General features: G+C 39.0%; 1 protein-coding gene across 2 annotated transcripts in view; it reads left to right on the top strand.

Annotated features, from left to right (window-relative positions):
* The first annotated feature begins 485 nt into the window (after positions 1 to 485).
* The window catches only part of CCNYL1 (cyclin Y like 1), a 32575-nt gene continuing 17799 nt past the window's right edge, over positions 486 to 15261 (top strand). The window contains exons 1-3 of one of the 2 annotated variants that reach the window (XM_045853497.1): positions 486 to 1016; positions 9339 to 9413; positions 11073 to 11107. In XM_045853497.1, coding sequence (XP_045709453.1) covers positions 791 to 1016; positions 9339 to 9413; positions 11073 to 11107 — 336 coding nt within the window. In that variant the 5' untranslated portion in view covers positions 486 to 790. The remainder of the gene's footprint in view (positions 1017 to 9338; positions 9414 to 11072; positions 11108 to 15261) is intronic. The other variant, XM_045853506.1, reaches the window with a different exon arrangement.

The raw sequence follows: 15261 nt of genomic DNA, 5'->3' as shown, positions 1-15261 counted from the left end.
ATGTATTACTCACCCCCTGAGTAATACATCAAATTAGTCAGCTGTCAGACCCAGTGAAACCGAGTTGCTAACCAATTGGCTCTTTACTAACAGGGCCTTTCTACAGAGCCCACTGACATAAGAGTTCTTATTAACAAAGGTCCCCGGCGCTTCCCTCGGACCGGAAAGCTCCGGGAAGCACGCGGGCGCCACTATGAATGGAAACCGGAGTCTGGGGCTGGCCGCGCTGTGGGGCGGAGCCGCCGAGGGGCGGGGGCGGGGCGGGGCATTGTAATCTCGTCCCTTCCCTGTGAGGCTGACCGCGTGGAGAGAGGTCTGGGCGTGATTGGTCGCCCCTAACCAGGTGACCTCAGCACACGTTCCGGTTGGCTGCTGCCACACAGGACAACGGCTTTCAGTTAAGAGGCGGTTGCGGGAGGAGGAGGAGCTTCGGCTGCGCTCTCTTCCCGCAGTGGTTGTAGCTTTCAGCGCTTGTCTGGTCCCCACCCCTTTTAAATAAGTCGGGCTGGGCGCAGCCCTCGCAGACTAGGCAACTCCGGGGAGGCGGTAGCGGCGCTACGGCAAGGGGTGCGGCCGGGCCCGGAGCCCTGCCCGGGGCCCGGCAGCCCTGCGGGCGTGCGAACAGCGGGCGAGGCCGAGCCTGTTTGTGCGGCGCAGCCCCGGGGGCTGCCCGTGCCGGCCGCGCCATTGTTGGGGGAGGGGGCATTACCGAGCGCGGCGGAGTCTGAGGTGGGGGCAGGAGTCCGGGGTGAGCAAAAGCGGCGACAGAGGCGAAGAGTGTAGGCACCTCATGGGGAACACGCTGACCTGTTGCGTGAAGCCCAGTGCCAGCCCCAAGCTGAGCCGGCGCTCGGAGCCGGCAGAGCCGGACTACGAGTCTGAGATCTATGAGGCGGCGGCTGGGGACGCGGTGGCAGTAGCACCTTCGCCCGCTGCCTTGGACCCCGCAGAGTTGGATTTCGGAACCGGCGAGGGCCACCACCTGCAGCACATAAGCGACCGGGAGATGCCGGACGGTAAGGAGGCGGCAGCAGGCGGGAGGTCTCGGGAGTACCTCTGGCTTCCGCCGTCCCCAGGGTCCCCCGGGAGAGAGCCACCGCCTCGGGCTCCTTCCTGCCCGGAGCTGGCCTTCCCAGGGCTGGGCACCGGGGAGGAAGGCTGGTTCTGCCGAGCGTCCACACCCCTTATTCTTTCCTCGTCCCGTCCGGCCAGTTTCTTTCCATCTTCACTACCAAACGCTCAGTTCTTGCCCTTATCCCCATTTCTCAAACCAGGCTGAGACCCTGCGCCCTGCTTGTTTTAGGTTCTATTTAGCGTCTGGTGGGACGTTATAAAGACTTTGGTATATTGTCTCAGTGAGAACTTGAATACCCCAACCTTAGAGTATTCATCGATCTCTCTACCTTTAACTATCCAGATGGTGTCTAAATGAAGGAGTCAGGTAAGGGCCTGGTGGTAGGTACCCTTGCCTCCCACCCACTCAGACACAAACATTTTAGGATTTGTTTTTTAAGTCCAAAATAGAGACTAGCATAGGAGAGTCTACATGGTGTTTTTAAGTAGGCAGTTTTTAGTTGGATAGAAGCTGATGTATTCCTTCCTACTATAATTTGAACACAGAAGGAAAGAAAATGTGGGAGAGGGAACTTAAAATAACTGAACGACGTGCAGTGTTACTGCCAGCGCTGCAGGGTATAGGTCCTGCCCCGCCCCCCCGCAAAGGAGAATCCAGAGTTCTGCTTACTTTAAAATTCCCGCTTGGACACACATATGTCTTGTCTTGCTTCAGTATCTTAACAGACTTTGACTTTGCCTGTTCCAAAAGAGAGGTGGGGTGGTTCATGGGACTTGGTCAAAAGTTTCAAAAGAGAACACAAACAAATTTAGACTTTAATTTGTAATATAAAGGTTTGGGATGAAGATACCAGATCCTGCACAGGAATGTTCGTCTCCACGGCTCCCTCTCCTTCCTCTCCCCTCCTGTTCTTAGAATCCTGTTCAACTTTGAGAATGTTGAGTGAAAGTTCTGAAGACCAAAAGGCTGAGAGGGGTGAAGGGGCTGCTGTGGGTGGGGGTAGGGAGGAAGGGGAGAAGAAGATGAAATGTTTGACTTAAAACAATTCTGGGTAGCAACTTGGCTGATGAAGACTTGTTCTTTGAGTAGAAAACAACGTTTCATAAAGATATTATAGGCCCATTGGCCCATTTGTTTCATTAAAATGCCAGACATTATTTCATTATTTCACAGAGAAAATAGTAGTTTTTATTCTATTTAAACTCTCATTGAGCTCTTAATTTCTTTAAAAGTTAAAATAATTAAGCCTGTGGATTCACCCAGATGGTGGACATGACTTTTTAACCGCGAAGTACTCCCTTTTCAAATTATTCAAATGTGAAGCAAAGGAACAAATTATGTGAATTGTACCTTTAAACACAAAGCAAGTAAGTACTTGTGAAAACTTCTGCTCTGCTTGGTGCTGTATGGTAAACCTCTGAGTGATTTTACAAACCAGTTAGTAGGTGGGTACTGGTGGATGAGAGATCTTTATATGTTCTTTTAAGATTTACAACGCATTTCCAGGTATATCTCATGGCCCTTCTAACTACACATAAGGTCCATGTACATTCTTCCTATATTGCCAATGAAGAAACAGTGACTTAGAGAGCTGAAATGACTGTAACACAGCTACTGAACAGAAGAGACTGCTGTGGAGGGGATAGGTATGCCACATCGAGTTCTCATGGTACTTGCACTCTTTAGAATGCAGTTTGTATTTTATAATTTCCCCATAAAGTGAGTCTCTTAGTCCAGTGTTGATTATTTCCATTCAAAATTATTGTACATAAGTCAGAAGCAACACTTACCTCTCCATCCTGTACCCTAAATTCCTTATGAAGAATAAGAATAAAAGTAGAAGTCATGAAATAGCATGAATCTACCAGGTAAATGAGTTGATATATTTTGAAGAATTTGTTCTGGGGACTTCAGAGTGAAGCCCAGAATGCCCTGGACAGAGGGACTTTCAGAGAAGCTGGTAAGAGGGCAGGTAAGGTAATGAGGATTAAGCATAGGACTACGATAAGGAGTGTTAAATCAGAAGACCTGGAAAAAATAGAGTTTGCGAGTACAGAATTTACCTTTTATGTTTAACATGATAGTTAAAATTCCATTTCAATGTATTTTTTAATTTTGGGGGAATTCAGTAAAGTGATACAAGAAATTCAGTTTCAACATTTGCTATAATTAAGTTTCCCTAGAAACAGGTCAGAAGCCCAAATATAAAGTACCTCATGGAAAGTTTGCTTTTAATGTCTTTATGTCAGTCAATTTTATATCAGTTTCCCTAGCAACTAAGAAATACCTACTTAGATGTAAAACATTTTGGCTTTTCTACAATGGAGAATTGAATTATTTGGTTACTTACACAAAATCATACGTGAATGATGCTCTGAAACAGAAGAACATGATTTTTTCAAGTCATTTCAAAGAGATATTCCTAAGAACCTAGTATGGATTTCAGGTAGACTTAAAATTTTTCTACTGCCTTGCCTTTATCTAACAGTATATGTAATACAACTGATGGTAGTATCACTAACAAACAAAAAAGACACTAAGTTTCTGTCATCCAATTTTGTTAGTCATCAACTTTTCAGACAGCCTTTTACATTCTTACCTTATGAGCTTTGCTAATTTGTTGGCTAAAGGTGCTCTCTCCAGTGACCCCTTCCTCTCCCTTCCCCATGATACTTTAGTAGAGACAGAATTGACAATATTAGGTGGAAAAACCTCTGAGCAACAGACCTTTCCTCTTTCCAGTAGCTATTTTTGGCGGGGGGTGATTGTGGCATGACAGTATTAATAAGTATTTGAAGTCTTTCACTTATGCTCAGAATATCCAAAACTTTCATTGATATTTTGGTGTTGATTTTTCCTGAACCTTTTGTATGCATATAAACATAATATTTTGTTATTCTACAAAAATGGTCACTCTTCATGTGCTGCTTTGTAACTTTTTGTTATAAAGAGAAGTAATGGCACAAAGCTCCTGGAACTATGCTTGTCACCTAGAGAGCTCTCCAGGATGTATTTTCATGCAACTGCTGGAGCTCTACTGCACACCTTTTAATAACTGTCAGGGTACCATCAAATGGTTGGAACATGATTCATTCACTCACCCTGTATAGTTGGTCATCTTTTAAAGTGAAACTGTACACAATCCCATTATAATGCTGTATCCTGGGGTCACAGATAAAAATGGATGCATTATACCTCCCTGTAGAATTCAGATGGTATACTTTCTTATAACTTCATTAGGGTGTCATTTTGTAGTTAAGGTATTTTAACATTAAATGTTCTCAATTCCAAATTAAAGTTGTCATTGGTTTCTGACTGGACTCTTAGGTGTTAGTGGTTCTTGTGTCTTTAGTTCTGAATAACTACTGCGCTAAGATCTGAAAGAAATGCTGATCTTAGATGATAAAAGAAAAGATGGCATTAGATGAAACCTTAGAAGATATAGAACAATTGGGAGAAACTTAACTGGTCTTGGTGCACTGAAATTGTTAGATGTCTATCCAGCGCCATTACAGATGCTACACAAACTGATACACAGGACAAAGCCTCTGGCCTAACTCAGGCCCTTACATTCTAGAGGAGCCTTGGGGAAGGCAACCTAAGAACAAGAAAGTCAGGATGGTGTGAGACAGCTGCTCTTCTTAAGTGACTGACACTGAGAGGGAGCCATGTGAGGATGTGGGAGTGGAGACTCCCAGGCAGAGTTCTTCAGATGGGAATATGCCGAGTGCAGGCAAAGGACAGAAGGGCATGGGGATGGCTTCATCAGAGGGAAAGGGATGCCGGGAGGAATGTGGTGGATTAAGACCCTGTATGCTTGGTGTGCCTTGACAAAAAAGTATGAATTTTAATGTAGTTGTAATGGGAAAGCATTGGAGGATTGTATGCAGGGAAATTATGTCAGTTTTAGAAACGGGGGGGTGGAGAAAGGGAGAGCTACTGTGTGAGAATAGGGTGGAAGCAGGGAGACCAGGTATGCGCCAACAGTAGCTTGAACCACAACAACAACAAAAAACATTAAAGGCCTGAAGTAGGCTGACCTAAAGAAATGGAGTGAATCTAAAAGTAGTAACAAAAATATGAATGGACAAATCACAGAAAAAGAATTGCAAACTACATTTTAAAATGTCTTCGCACACAAGAAATGCAAGAGAAACTATACTACAGTTTTTGTTCCATTGGAGAATATCCATAAACTTGGCGCTGCATTCTCTGATAAGGCTGTGAACAGACAGTTACCTTCACATATTGCTGATGGACTTGCAGAATGGTTCGACTCCATGCAGGGAATGCGGGCATAATCTCACAACAATGCAGATACATAAATCAAAATCCTACTTCGAGGAATTTATCCTGAAGACATATCCCACAAATATGAAACCATATATTCACAGAGTTTTTGTTGCATTATTTTCAAAAGAAAAATATTGGGGAAACCCATGTCCAGTAAAAGTCTGGTGTAATAAAATAAACTAGTATATCCACACAGTAGAGAACTAGGGAGCTATAAAAAAGAATAAGATCTCTTTTTACTGTTCTGTAGTAATCTCTAGGATAAGTTACATTGGAAAAGGAAGGAGAAGACATACAGTAACTATGACAGAAGCAGGGAAAATAAGTGTTTGCTTATTTTTTAAAAAACCACTGGGAGAAATTCTTGCTAATTGTGTGACTATTATTCCTTTCCATTTAGTGGGTAGCCAAAACACATATTTACTTAAGATAATGTTTGGGTATGGGTAACACGTGACCCTGTCATACACTTTCCAATGCAATGCTAAACACTCTCATTTTGCTTTTGAGTTAATTTGTGAAAACTTCGTTTTGTCATTTACTGTGCTTTATGTATATGTTATATAGATTGCTCTTGCATTTCAGTTGATTCTAACAACATTTTGAGTTAGGTAGTATAGGCATTATATCCGTTTTACGTGTGAGAAGACAGGCTGTGAGTGGTATATATTTGAATTATCTAAGGTTGAAAAATGAGGCTTGATAGAGCAGGAACGTTAACTCCAGATACCTGGCACATAGGGATTGGATTTATAGAATGACAAATCATGTGAGCAGCTTTGGGGATACTACTTTATTTTCTCACCCCCCTTTTTTAGTATATTAAAGAAATTAAGCCTCAGGGTTAAAACAGTAACATTGTATAATGTGAAATGAAATTGAGGTAAATTGCAACTCAAAAATGTTCTTAAAGTCTGAGACACTAAGCAAAGTACTTTTAGAAATGCATAAAGAAAGGTGTCACTTCTCTATGAAGTGTCACATCGTAGTCACAGTCACTAAAACATGGATTGATGACTAAAACAAGGCAAGACTGAGAACCAGGGTAGAGGCAGCTGCAGAAGTAGTTTGGAGGCCTGAGTTAGGATTGTTAGGGGTTAGGAAAGCAGAAGCAAGGCTCAGGGAGCAGTAGACTGCGGGACACAGGAGCATGCAGTGTACCCTCTGGGGAGGCAGGCCAGCTCAAGGTCGACGGATGGGAGTTACCTGACTCAGGTGAAAAGTGGACTCAGCGAGAGAAAATCATCAGTGTGTAGTTAGAACCTAAATTTTGTGTTAGGGGCCATGAAACTAATACAATATATAGAGAATGCAGTGTATCGTGTATGGATGATAGAGCAGCTCAGAAAATGAGGGAGCCTTAAGTATAACAAGAGCTCAGTAGTTGGCCCAGAAACTGCTGACATTTCTATTTAGTTGGAATATATCAGTGTCTTTCGGAAATAATGCTGCTTCCAGATCTTGGCTATTGTAAGTAACGCTGCAATGAACATAGGGGTGCATATATTCTTTTGAATTAATGTTTTGGGTTCCTTCAGATATATTCCCAGAACTGAAATCACTGGGTCTTAGTTTCATTTTTAATTTTTTGAGGAACATCCATACTGTTTTCATAGTGGGCACACCTGTCTGCATTCCCACCAACAGTGCGTGAGGGTTTGCTCTTCACAGCCTCGCCAGCACTTGTTTGTTTTATTGATGATGGCCATTCTGACAGGTGTGAAGTTACATGGGTACTTTAAACAAAGCATTATTTTGGCTCTTATAAATTTCTGTTTATGATATTTGTTAAGGAAGGAGCAAATGGCTTTTACCTGTTGTAGTCATCAATACTCTTGATTAACTAGGTCTAGGTTTCTTTCAGTTGCAAGTTAAAGAAAAATCTATCTTAAAATAGCTTAACTTTTTTGTTTTAAATATTGACTTGTAAAATCAGAGTTCACAAAATAAAAATCAGGGTATTCCTTGATCCAGAAATCAAATGATCTTCTCAGAACTTGTCTCAGTTCTGCACTCCTGCTGATCTCTCCTGAAGAGGTCCCAGGCTGGCTCTGATTGATTGGCCAGCTCTGGGGCATGTGCCCACCCCAGAACCCTAGGTATAGGGTAGGGCAGTTCCCACTTTTTCCCTTGTCTCCTGGGCTGTTTTTGCTCTTTTGTATTTATATCCATAACAGTACATTTTGGTTTGGGGTGTGCATGCACTTGTGTGCGTGCGTGCATGCATGTGTTTAAGCCTGCTGCTTCTCTGTTTGCGGTACTTTTCCTGGACTTTCCATTAAATATCTTTATCATGCTGTAGGCACTGATACATAATATGGCTACTTCTGCAAACATTTCTGCCTATTTTTTAGATTCAAAGGCAGTATATTTGCTGCCTTTTGGCAGCAAAATTTTTGGTAGGTAGTAGTCTTGAACCCTTTCAGAAGCCTGGGGTTAGAGGCAGCTGTGAAAATCTCTGCCTGTCACTTTGTGCACAACTGAATTAATGTATTTTTCCGAATAGCTAACAGTGTCTCATTTTTTAAATATGTGGAAAAACCTTTGAAGTCATTTTATGGACCTTTCATATAAAAATATTGAATAGAATAGTTGTTCCAAAAGCAGCTTAATAAACTTGAAATTCAGTGAAGGAATTTCTTTAGAAAATACAGCAGTTAGTTGAGCTATATAAATTTCTAGTGCTGGCCGCACCATTAAAATGCATGATTCAGATTCCCGTTAAACCAGGAAGTCCCAAATTATGTTTTTGCAAGATTCTAACTGTATATGTGGAGGGGAAAAAAGGATTCTAGGTAGATAAATTTTTGAATGCTGAGTTAGACATTACTCATCACTAGACTGATTAGTTTTTAACCCATTAATGTGCATTTTGATTCTCTAAGAACCAGTGACATAGTATATTTAGATTTCATCACCAAATGCCCTTTTAAGAAGAACCATTAATATGTGGTTTGGGAAATATTATCTTAACCATTCCTCTATTAGGATATTGGTCCACTTACAAGATTAGTTAAGTGGTTTGAGATGGACATTACTGAGGAGTATCATAGGGTTCTTTTTTTTGTTTGTTTTAATGACAACTTTATTGTTCCATATGGTGACAAACTTTATTTTCAAATACCTGTTTTGTGTTCTTGCTGAAATAGGTTATCCCACCTTAGTGCAAGGTGGACTGCAGGCAGACCTACTTTTACACAGGTATAGCAAAAATATTTTTCAAGCAGCCATATGATCAGCTCCAGAAACTATTCTTATTAAACCCCCAAATAATCATGTGACATAAGAATGAAGAAGTGAGACTAGCTTTGGAAATTGGAGGAAAAAGTTAAAAATTACTTTTATGAAAGTATTAAAGATCACTATCATGAATGTGTTCCTATAGATTAGGACATTGAGCTTTTATGCTATCCTGTGAAATCTTCCTCAGTGAGTATCCCCCAAGTAAACTACAGCTAACTAAATGAGTTCATCTGTTGGATAGAATTAGAGTTAGCCTAAATGTCTAAAGAATATTTGCCAAAAACAACCCACTTGGTTTTGGCATGTTTAATACATTAGTTGGTATCTGACAGTAATATGGGCCACAGCATAACTTACTTCTTGAGACTGTTCCTGGAATGTGCTAGTAATATCAGCAGAAAGGAAGGTGACTATATATTTTTAATTGATAAAGAGAAGTGGGAAAGCACATATATGATTCAACTAAAAGTTGAATAGATTATTTAGGTGCAAGTTAAAAAATTCTAAGACATAGCCTGCTTTTATTCCATATGTACAGAGAGATTCTACAGTTTTGCATTTTTCCAGTAGAATTTTTATATTGTTGCCTTTACTAGAATTGGCTTATCATTACTAAAAACTCTTCCCGATGCTGTTAAAAGTTATTAAAATTGATGTGTAGCTGTTTTTAAAATCTTGTTTTTCTACCCAACTAAGTTATTACATACCCTCTTTCTCTTCTTATTAGACTTAGCTTTGGAATCAAACCCCTCCGACCATCCAAGGGCAAGCACGATTTTCCTGAACAAATCTCAAACGGATGGTAAGCCAGTATTTTTTTCCTCTGAGAAGATTGAAAACTGTTTTTGTTTTGTGTATTATAGAAAATATTTAAAAGAACTCATACATTGGTTTAAATGTTTCACTTTTTCATGCATCTACTTGTTTTATTTTAATATGTGATGACAGATACACTTGCCTTTAGTTGTCACTGTCTCAGTGGGGAGAACGGGTAGACTGTGTGCTCACACGTGTCACACCCCCTTATCAGTACCGTCAGTCAGCCACGTGGTTTAGGTGTGCTATGTGTCCCCAAACCGTGTCCTTTCCCCTCGCTCCCAAGAGCACACGTTTTAAAGATGAATGATAGGATTTAGGTCACAGTAAAGTCAGTTTGTATATGAGGATTGAATTTATAATTTTGGCCCCATTTAACATAGTGCTCAACCAAATGATTCTATCTCACATCCAGATTTGTATTCAGAATTTTCGAACTATTCAAAGCTGTCTCATTCTGATGTGATACTGTACACACCAGAGTGAACATATCCCCAGTGGAGGTTCCCAGAAGGTTAGCCTCAGCATGTGTAAAGTCCCTGTGTCCTGTTTGCCTCAGGATAAGAATCAGAACTGCAAGATTTTAACACTTCTGCTTGCTTGCTTGCTTATTTTTGTTAATGTTATGTTAAATCTAGTTTACTTGCTTAAAAGGCCACACATGATCAAGTTTTTCACTTGATTATGACAGCAGAACCACAAGAAGTGAGGATTCCATAATGTTTGAAGTAATGGAGCACAATAAAAAATGGGAGTTCTAATCTGCCTTTTCATGGTGTATGTGTATTTTGCCTGTCTTGAGCTGTTCATTTTTGGTTAGAATTGCTCTGCTTCTCAGTTTTTCCCAGAGCCATGGGCTGCTCGCATGTAGAGAGAGTGGAGACAGAAAAGGGAGAGCTAGCCCATGCCCCTCTCTCCAGTCCTAAGGAATACGCGCCTCTGGTGCCCGTTGTCCATTAACAAGGCGGTGTGGGAAACATGCCGCCCAAGGCCCTCTTCAGAGTTTTTATTCTCCTTCCGGCCTTTGTTAGAGCAAGTTGATTTTGTGTGCTGTAGATATGCTCAGTTAGGGTAGCACGCTCATTTTAAAATTTAAATTTAAATAGGTTACTTTCCAATTGAGTGAAGACCTATTTATTTTTTTAGTAAGGTATTTTAATTGATTACCAATAAGTAGTTTAGGATGTTTTCAGGGGTGTTGGTGCATGGAGGGGTTAGTGCCCGGCCAGAAACTGGTTCTGAGAGCTGTCAGCTCTTAGATCCCAGTGATTCAAGTAAGGTGGGTATAAATGTGGAATGAGAAACGAGTGCTGGATATTCAGTATGCAACAAGTGAAGTGTATTAGCTAAGTTTCTTACCTGGTCTGATTTCTTTGCCCTTTTCTTCTCTATCTGGAGAGTCTTTCATTTGTACCTGATACAGAATATGTTAGGTCAAAAAGTAAAACTATGTTTTTAGCTTTCTTTACTTGATGGGACTCATCTTGCCAGGTGATTTAAATTATAAATTTTGTTGGAACTTATTTTTAAAATGGAATGGAATTTTGTCTCATTTTGTATGTTGGTAATCTGTCAGATAATCAGCAACTTTTATTTTCTATGGCATTTGTATCAGAATTGATCAGTTAATTTTTTTTATTCTCAGTGCGAGAAAAGAGGAAGAACAACTATGTAAACCATGTAAGTAAACAGTTGAAAAGTTAAGTAAGAAATTAATAGTTTGAATTAAAAGTTTTCTGCTATGATTCCTAAAAAATATAATGGACCCAGTACTATTAGCATAGACGTCTTTTTGTAGATTTTCTAAATCTCCTTTGTTTTTCTAATTATCAAACTCCTAAATTCAGGAAAGCCTTTGGCTTAGTAATGCCTTTTTTTAAAGAGTTCTGACATTTAAGTTAAATTTCAGTAACATGATTGTGGTGTAAAGATCTGCCTCAATTTTAAAATCTTACTATTTTTACAAAAATAACAAAAGTGTAATAGCTAAGGTAATTTTCAGCACTATTTACTTCCTGTCATAACAGGTGAAAGTTTCGCTTTCTTATTTTATCGTGGTCTTATTTCCTTCCCGCTGTTCCCTCAACATGTAACACGGTTTTCAGAAAATCAGAGTCACTATTTACATTGTTATGACCATGCAAATATTTCTGACTGCCAACCCATTTAGTTTTCTGACTGCGCTATTTCCTTGTATAACCCTCATTCTTTTCTCAAATGTAACTGAAATCTGAGCACTTACACACTTTTCCAGGATAATACAATCTCCCTTGCCATTATCTTACATAGCCAAGTGCAATAAGCAGCCTGGTCCCCCTGATTTAAAATAATAATAATTTATACCTATCAATCTAGTAATTTGACAAGAGAAGGATGATGACCAAATACTACATTTATGCTACATTAATTTAATACTTAGTAATTCTTCATTTCTGTGTATGTGCAATTAATTTCCTGATTATATCCTCTTGCCTGTTTCCTAACAGCTATTTTCCCCCAAATGTTGTAACATTTGTCACATGCCTATCAAAAATATTTTCTGTCTGCTAAACACATTTGTTCCATTTTTTTCTTGGAAACAACCTTCCTCAGCCTTTTATCATCCTACTCTAGTGTGTAGACTGGTTTTCCCGGGGCCTGCTCTGTGCCTGTTTTCCTGGCGAATTATCTCTTTGAAGTCATCTAGGAGCTCACATAACTGCTTTCTCGTGTTGGATCCTCTGTGTTTTAGATTCTGTTTCCCTGGCTTGTTATACTCTGTTGTTTTACTGGAGCACGTTTCCCCGGGAAAGGGTTCCTGTGTGGGAGTTTTTAGAGATCCAGCCTCTCTGAAATGCCTATTTGATAGAGTGTAGAATTCTAGGATGAAACTAATTTTTACAGTTCAGGAGATATTTCTACTATTTTCTCATGTACAACATTGCTCTTAAATCTGTTGACATTGTATGATACATTTTATGTTACCGATTTTAGTCATTCTTCCCCATCCCTTCCTCTCTGGACGCTTTTAGTACCTTCTCTATCCCTGGGATTCCGAATTTCTTGGTATGGTTTGGTCTGTACCTTTTCATTTTTTGCGGCCATTAAGTCTGTGCATCTTTTCTCATTTCAGTGAATTTTTAAAAAATACTTCCTCTGTTCCTTTTTTTTTTCTAGTATTTGTATTACTCAGAATACTAGAACTCTTAGACCAGTATTTTTTCACAATTTTCTAATGTTTTTCCCTCCTCTTTTCCATTTCATCTAAAGGGAAATCTCTACTTTTTAAGAGATTTGCTTGAGTTTGTGCTTCCTATTGAATTCTTTGTTTTGTCTATCTTTTTTTAATTTATAGCTTTCTCTTTTATTCTGTTATTCTTTTTAATAGCATTCAGTTTTTTCACCAATGCACATTTTTGCCTTTTTGAGGTTAAGAATTATTTTTTTAAAGTTTTCATTTGCTCCTCCTGAATTTTATCACTCCCCTTAATTTCCTCCTTCCCATTTTGACCTCTCTTACTTGTTGGCTTTCCTCAGATGTGTGGTGTTCCCTGGCTCTATCTTAAGATCTGAATGGAAGCACCAGGAATGAGCAGGACTTGTGTTAACTGATATCAAGTCTCATTGGAGGATTTTGGGGTCGAGCCTCTGAATTCTGAACCTGCCTTTGGTTCTGGCTTCCTGTTCTTGTCCTGGCCACGCTTATAGGCACCAAGTTTGTGCTTCCTCTGTTGTGCTGTGTCACTTGCCAGTCCTTTGTCTAGTCTTCAGCTTTCAAACATTAAAAATTACCTGCTGTTTGTCCTATATTGTGTCTAACCTTTTCTTTTTGCCTTTAATTCTAATGAGGTATCTCCAAAAGGAAGGGGAGAGGAAAATGGATTTGTAGTCAGTCCCACCATGTTTAACTTAAATTTAGAACATATATTTAAGCGTGAATCTGAGTTTAAAGTTTTAATTCAATATAATTAATCATATTAATTCAGAGAATATTTTTGGCTATACCTATAATTAGCATACTATACTTTTCTGCCAGAGCCTTAATTAAGAATTCTATTCAAACTGCTTATCCTGCCATATTGTCCCATTAATGTGCAACATAGATGGAACAGTTTTCATTAATGCATAAAGTGTTCAAAAATTTTAGGTTAATTAAGTCATTAATTCTTAATATTCAAAACTTGTGAAAAGGTAGAGAGAAAAAAGTAAACTTCAGCTTTTTTAATGGGTTAAAATGAGCAGTAGGCACCATGGGTCGGGGGAGAGTTTCAACAGGTACTTGACCTTTGATAGTAGTAAGTTCTGGGTTGTGACTTGTTAGAGTTTTAGGTGTGATTATTGATCTGGTCTTTGCCTTTGAACCTTAAGTCTGCTAAGCAACTCCTTCCCTTGTAAAGATTGGAAAAGTCCATCTAGTATGTCATTAGTGCTGAATGAATGAAGATAAAGTATGATTCTTTCTCCCTGTGAATTCTGGTGACCAACTTTAATAATACCTAAGAACACTAAATTGTCAATAGTATTTTGGCTGTTTAATTTTTTTTTTGTATTTGCGTTTCATATCTTTATGTTTGTCAGTGTAGTTCACTGAGGTTGTCAGCCAGCAATAGTAAGGCTTTCACCATAAGGGACTTTTGTCTTAAATTTTCAAGCAATATGAGGGGTAATTAACCTGATGGCAGCTAATATATATCTAGGCTTTGCAGAAGCTTAATTCTGCCACCCTCTAGTGATTACCAGATACTCGATACTGAGAAGTTTGAATAGCAAGGAGTAAGCCTGGACTGCTTAGAAAGTTTTCAGTGTTTCTAATTTACTAAGTGAGCCCCCGTTGGGTTGTAAGTCCACGTCTAATTAAACATTCAAAAAGTTTTAGCACTAATATTCAAAGATAAACCAACATACATTTAAAATAGAAAGAAAATTAGATAATGGGAGCAAATATCACCCAAAGCTTTACCAACTGTATTTTAGAATATATTTTCCTATTCTTTATACTCCCCCAATATATAGGTTTTTGATCATAATTGACTTTATTATGGTATATTATGTACTATGTTACACCTTAATAGTAGTGATCTTAAAATATAACCTTCCATTTCAAATAAAAACATTTGAATGTTTATTTTTTATGCTGTATTTGTTGTTGTTTGGGGTTTTTTTGTTTTGAGATCCAAAAAATAAATTACATGTTAACTCAGTAGCTTAAGAAATGTAGGAGAGTCTTAGCTATAGCTAAAACATTTCTTGCTTAAAGGACAATTTTCCCCCAAATTGTGGTACTTTTCAAAAATATGCTCTCTGGAACTTTTGGTTTATAAGGAATAGGTACCTTTGCAGTAAAACATCTGAAACAAGTGATACGGTGTTTTGTAGGTATTTCTCAACATTGTTTACTGACAGTTTTTAAATGCTCTGTATTTTAAGAGGCATCAGCTAGATTTTCTTTCTGTCCCATCCTTTGTGTGTTTGTGGGGAATACTGATGGGAAAGTGTGACAGCATGATGAAAATTATTTTATGTCAATATGAGGAAGGAAGGCTCATCTGAATTCGTTTTAAAAAATATAGCAAAACCAAGCATATTGTATTTTTTGTACTCTCTAATATTAAAGAATGCTACTGTTACTTTCAACTATTTACAGTGACTGGGATTAGTTATTGGCCTTACTTTAAGGAAGAGAATTGTCCTAACATAGTTTAGGCTATGTCAGTATTTGATTATTATTTTATTGTTGGGCATTTTGCAAATCAATGGATACTTCTAAAGTGTTTTAAAGATAGTTTATTTTTTAGAAGGTCTCAAAAAGTTCGTTGTCACCTCTCCACTACAGATACATTCTAATTTGTATCTGT

The sequence above is a fragment of the Phyllostomus hastatus genome, unplaced genomic scaffold, assembly GCF_019186645.2.
Source record: "Phyllostomus hastatus isolate PE091 unplaced genomic scaffold, TTU_PhHast_1.1 phas_contig_137, whole genome shotgun sequence".
NCBI lineage: Eukaryota > Metazoa > Chordata > Mammalia > Chiroptera > Phyllostomidae > Phyllostomus > Phyllostomus hastatus.
Note: the sequence above shows the minus strand (reverse complement) of the source record. Positions and strands in the feature narration are given on the sequence as shown.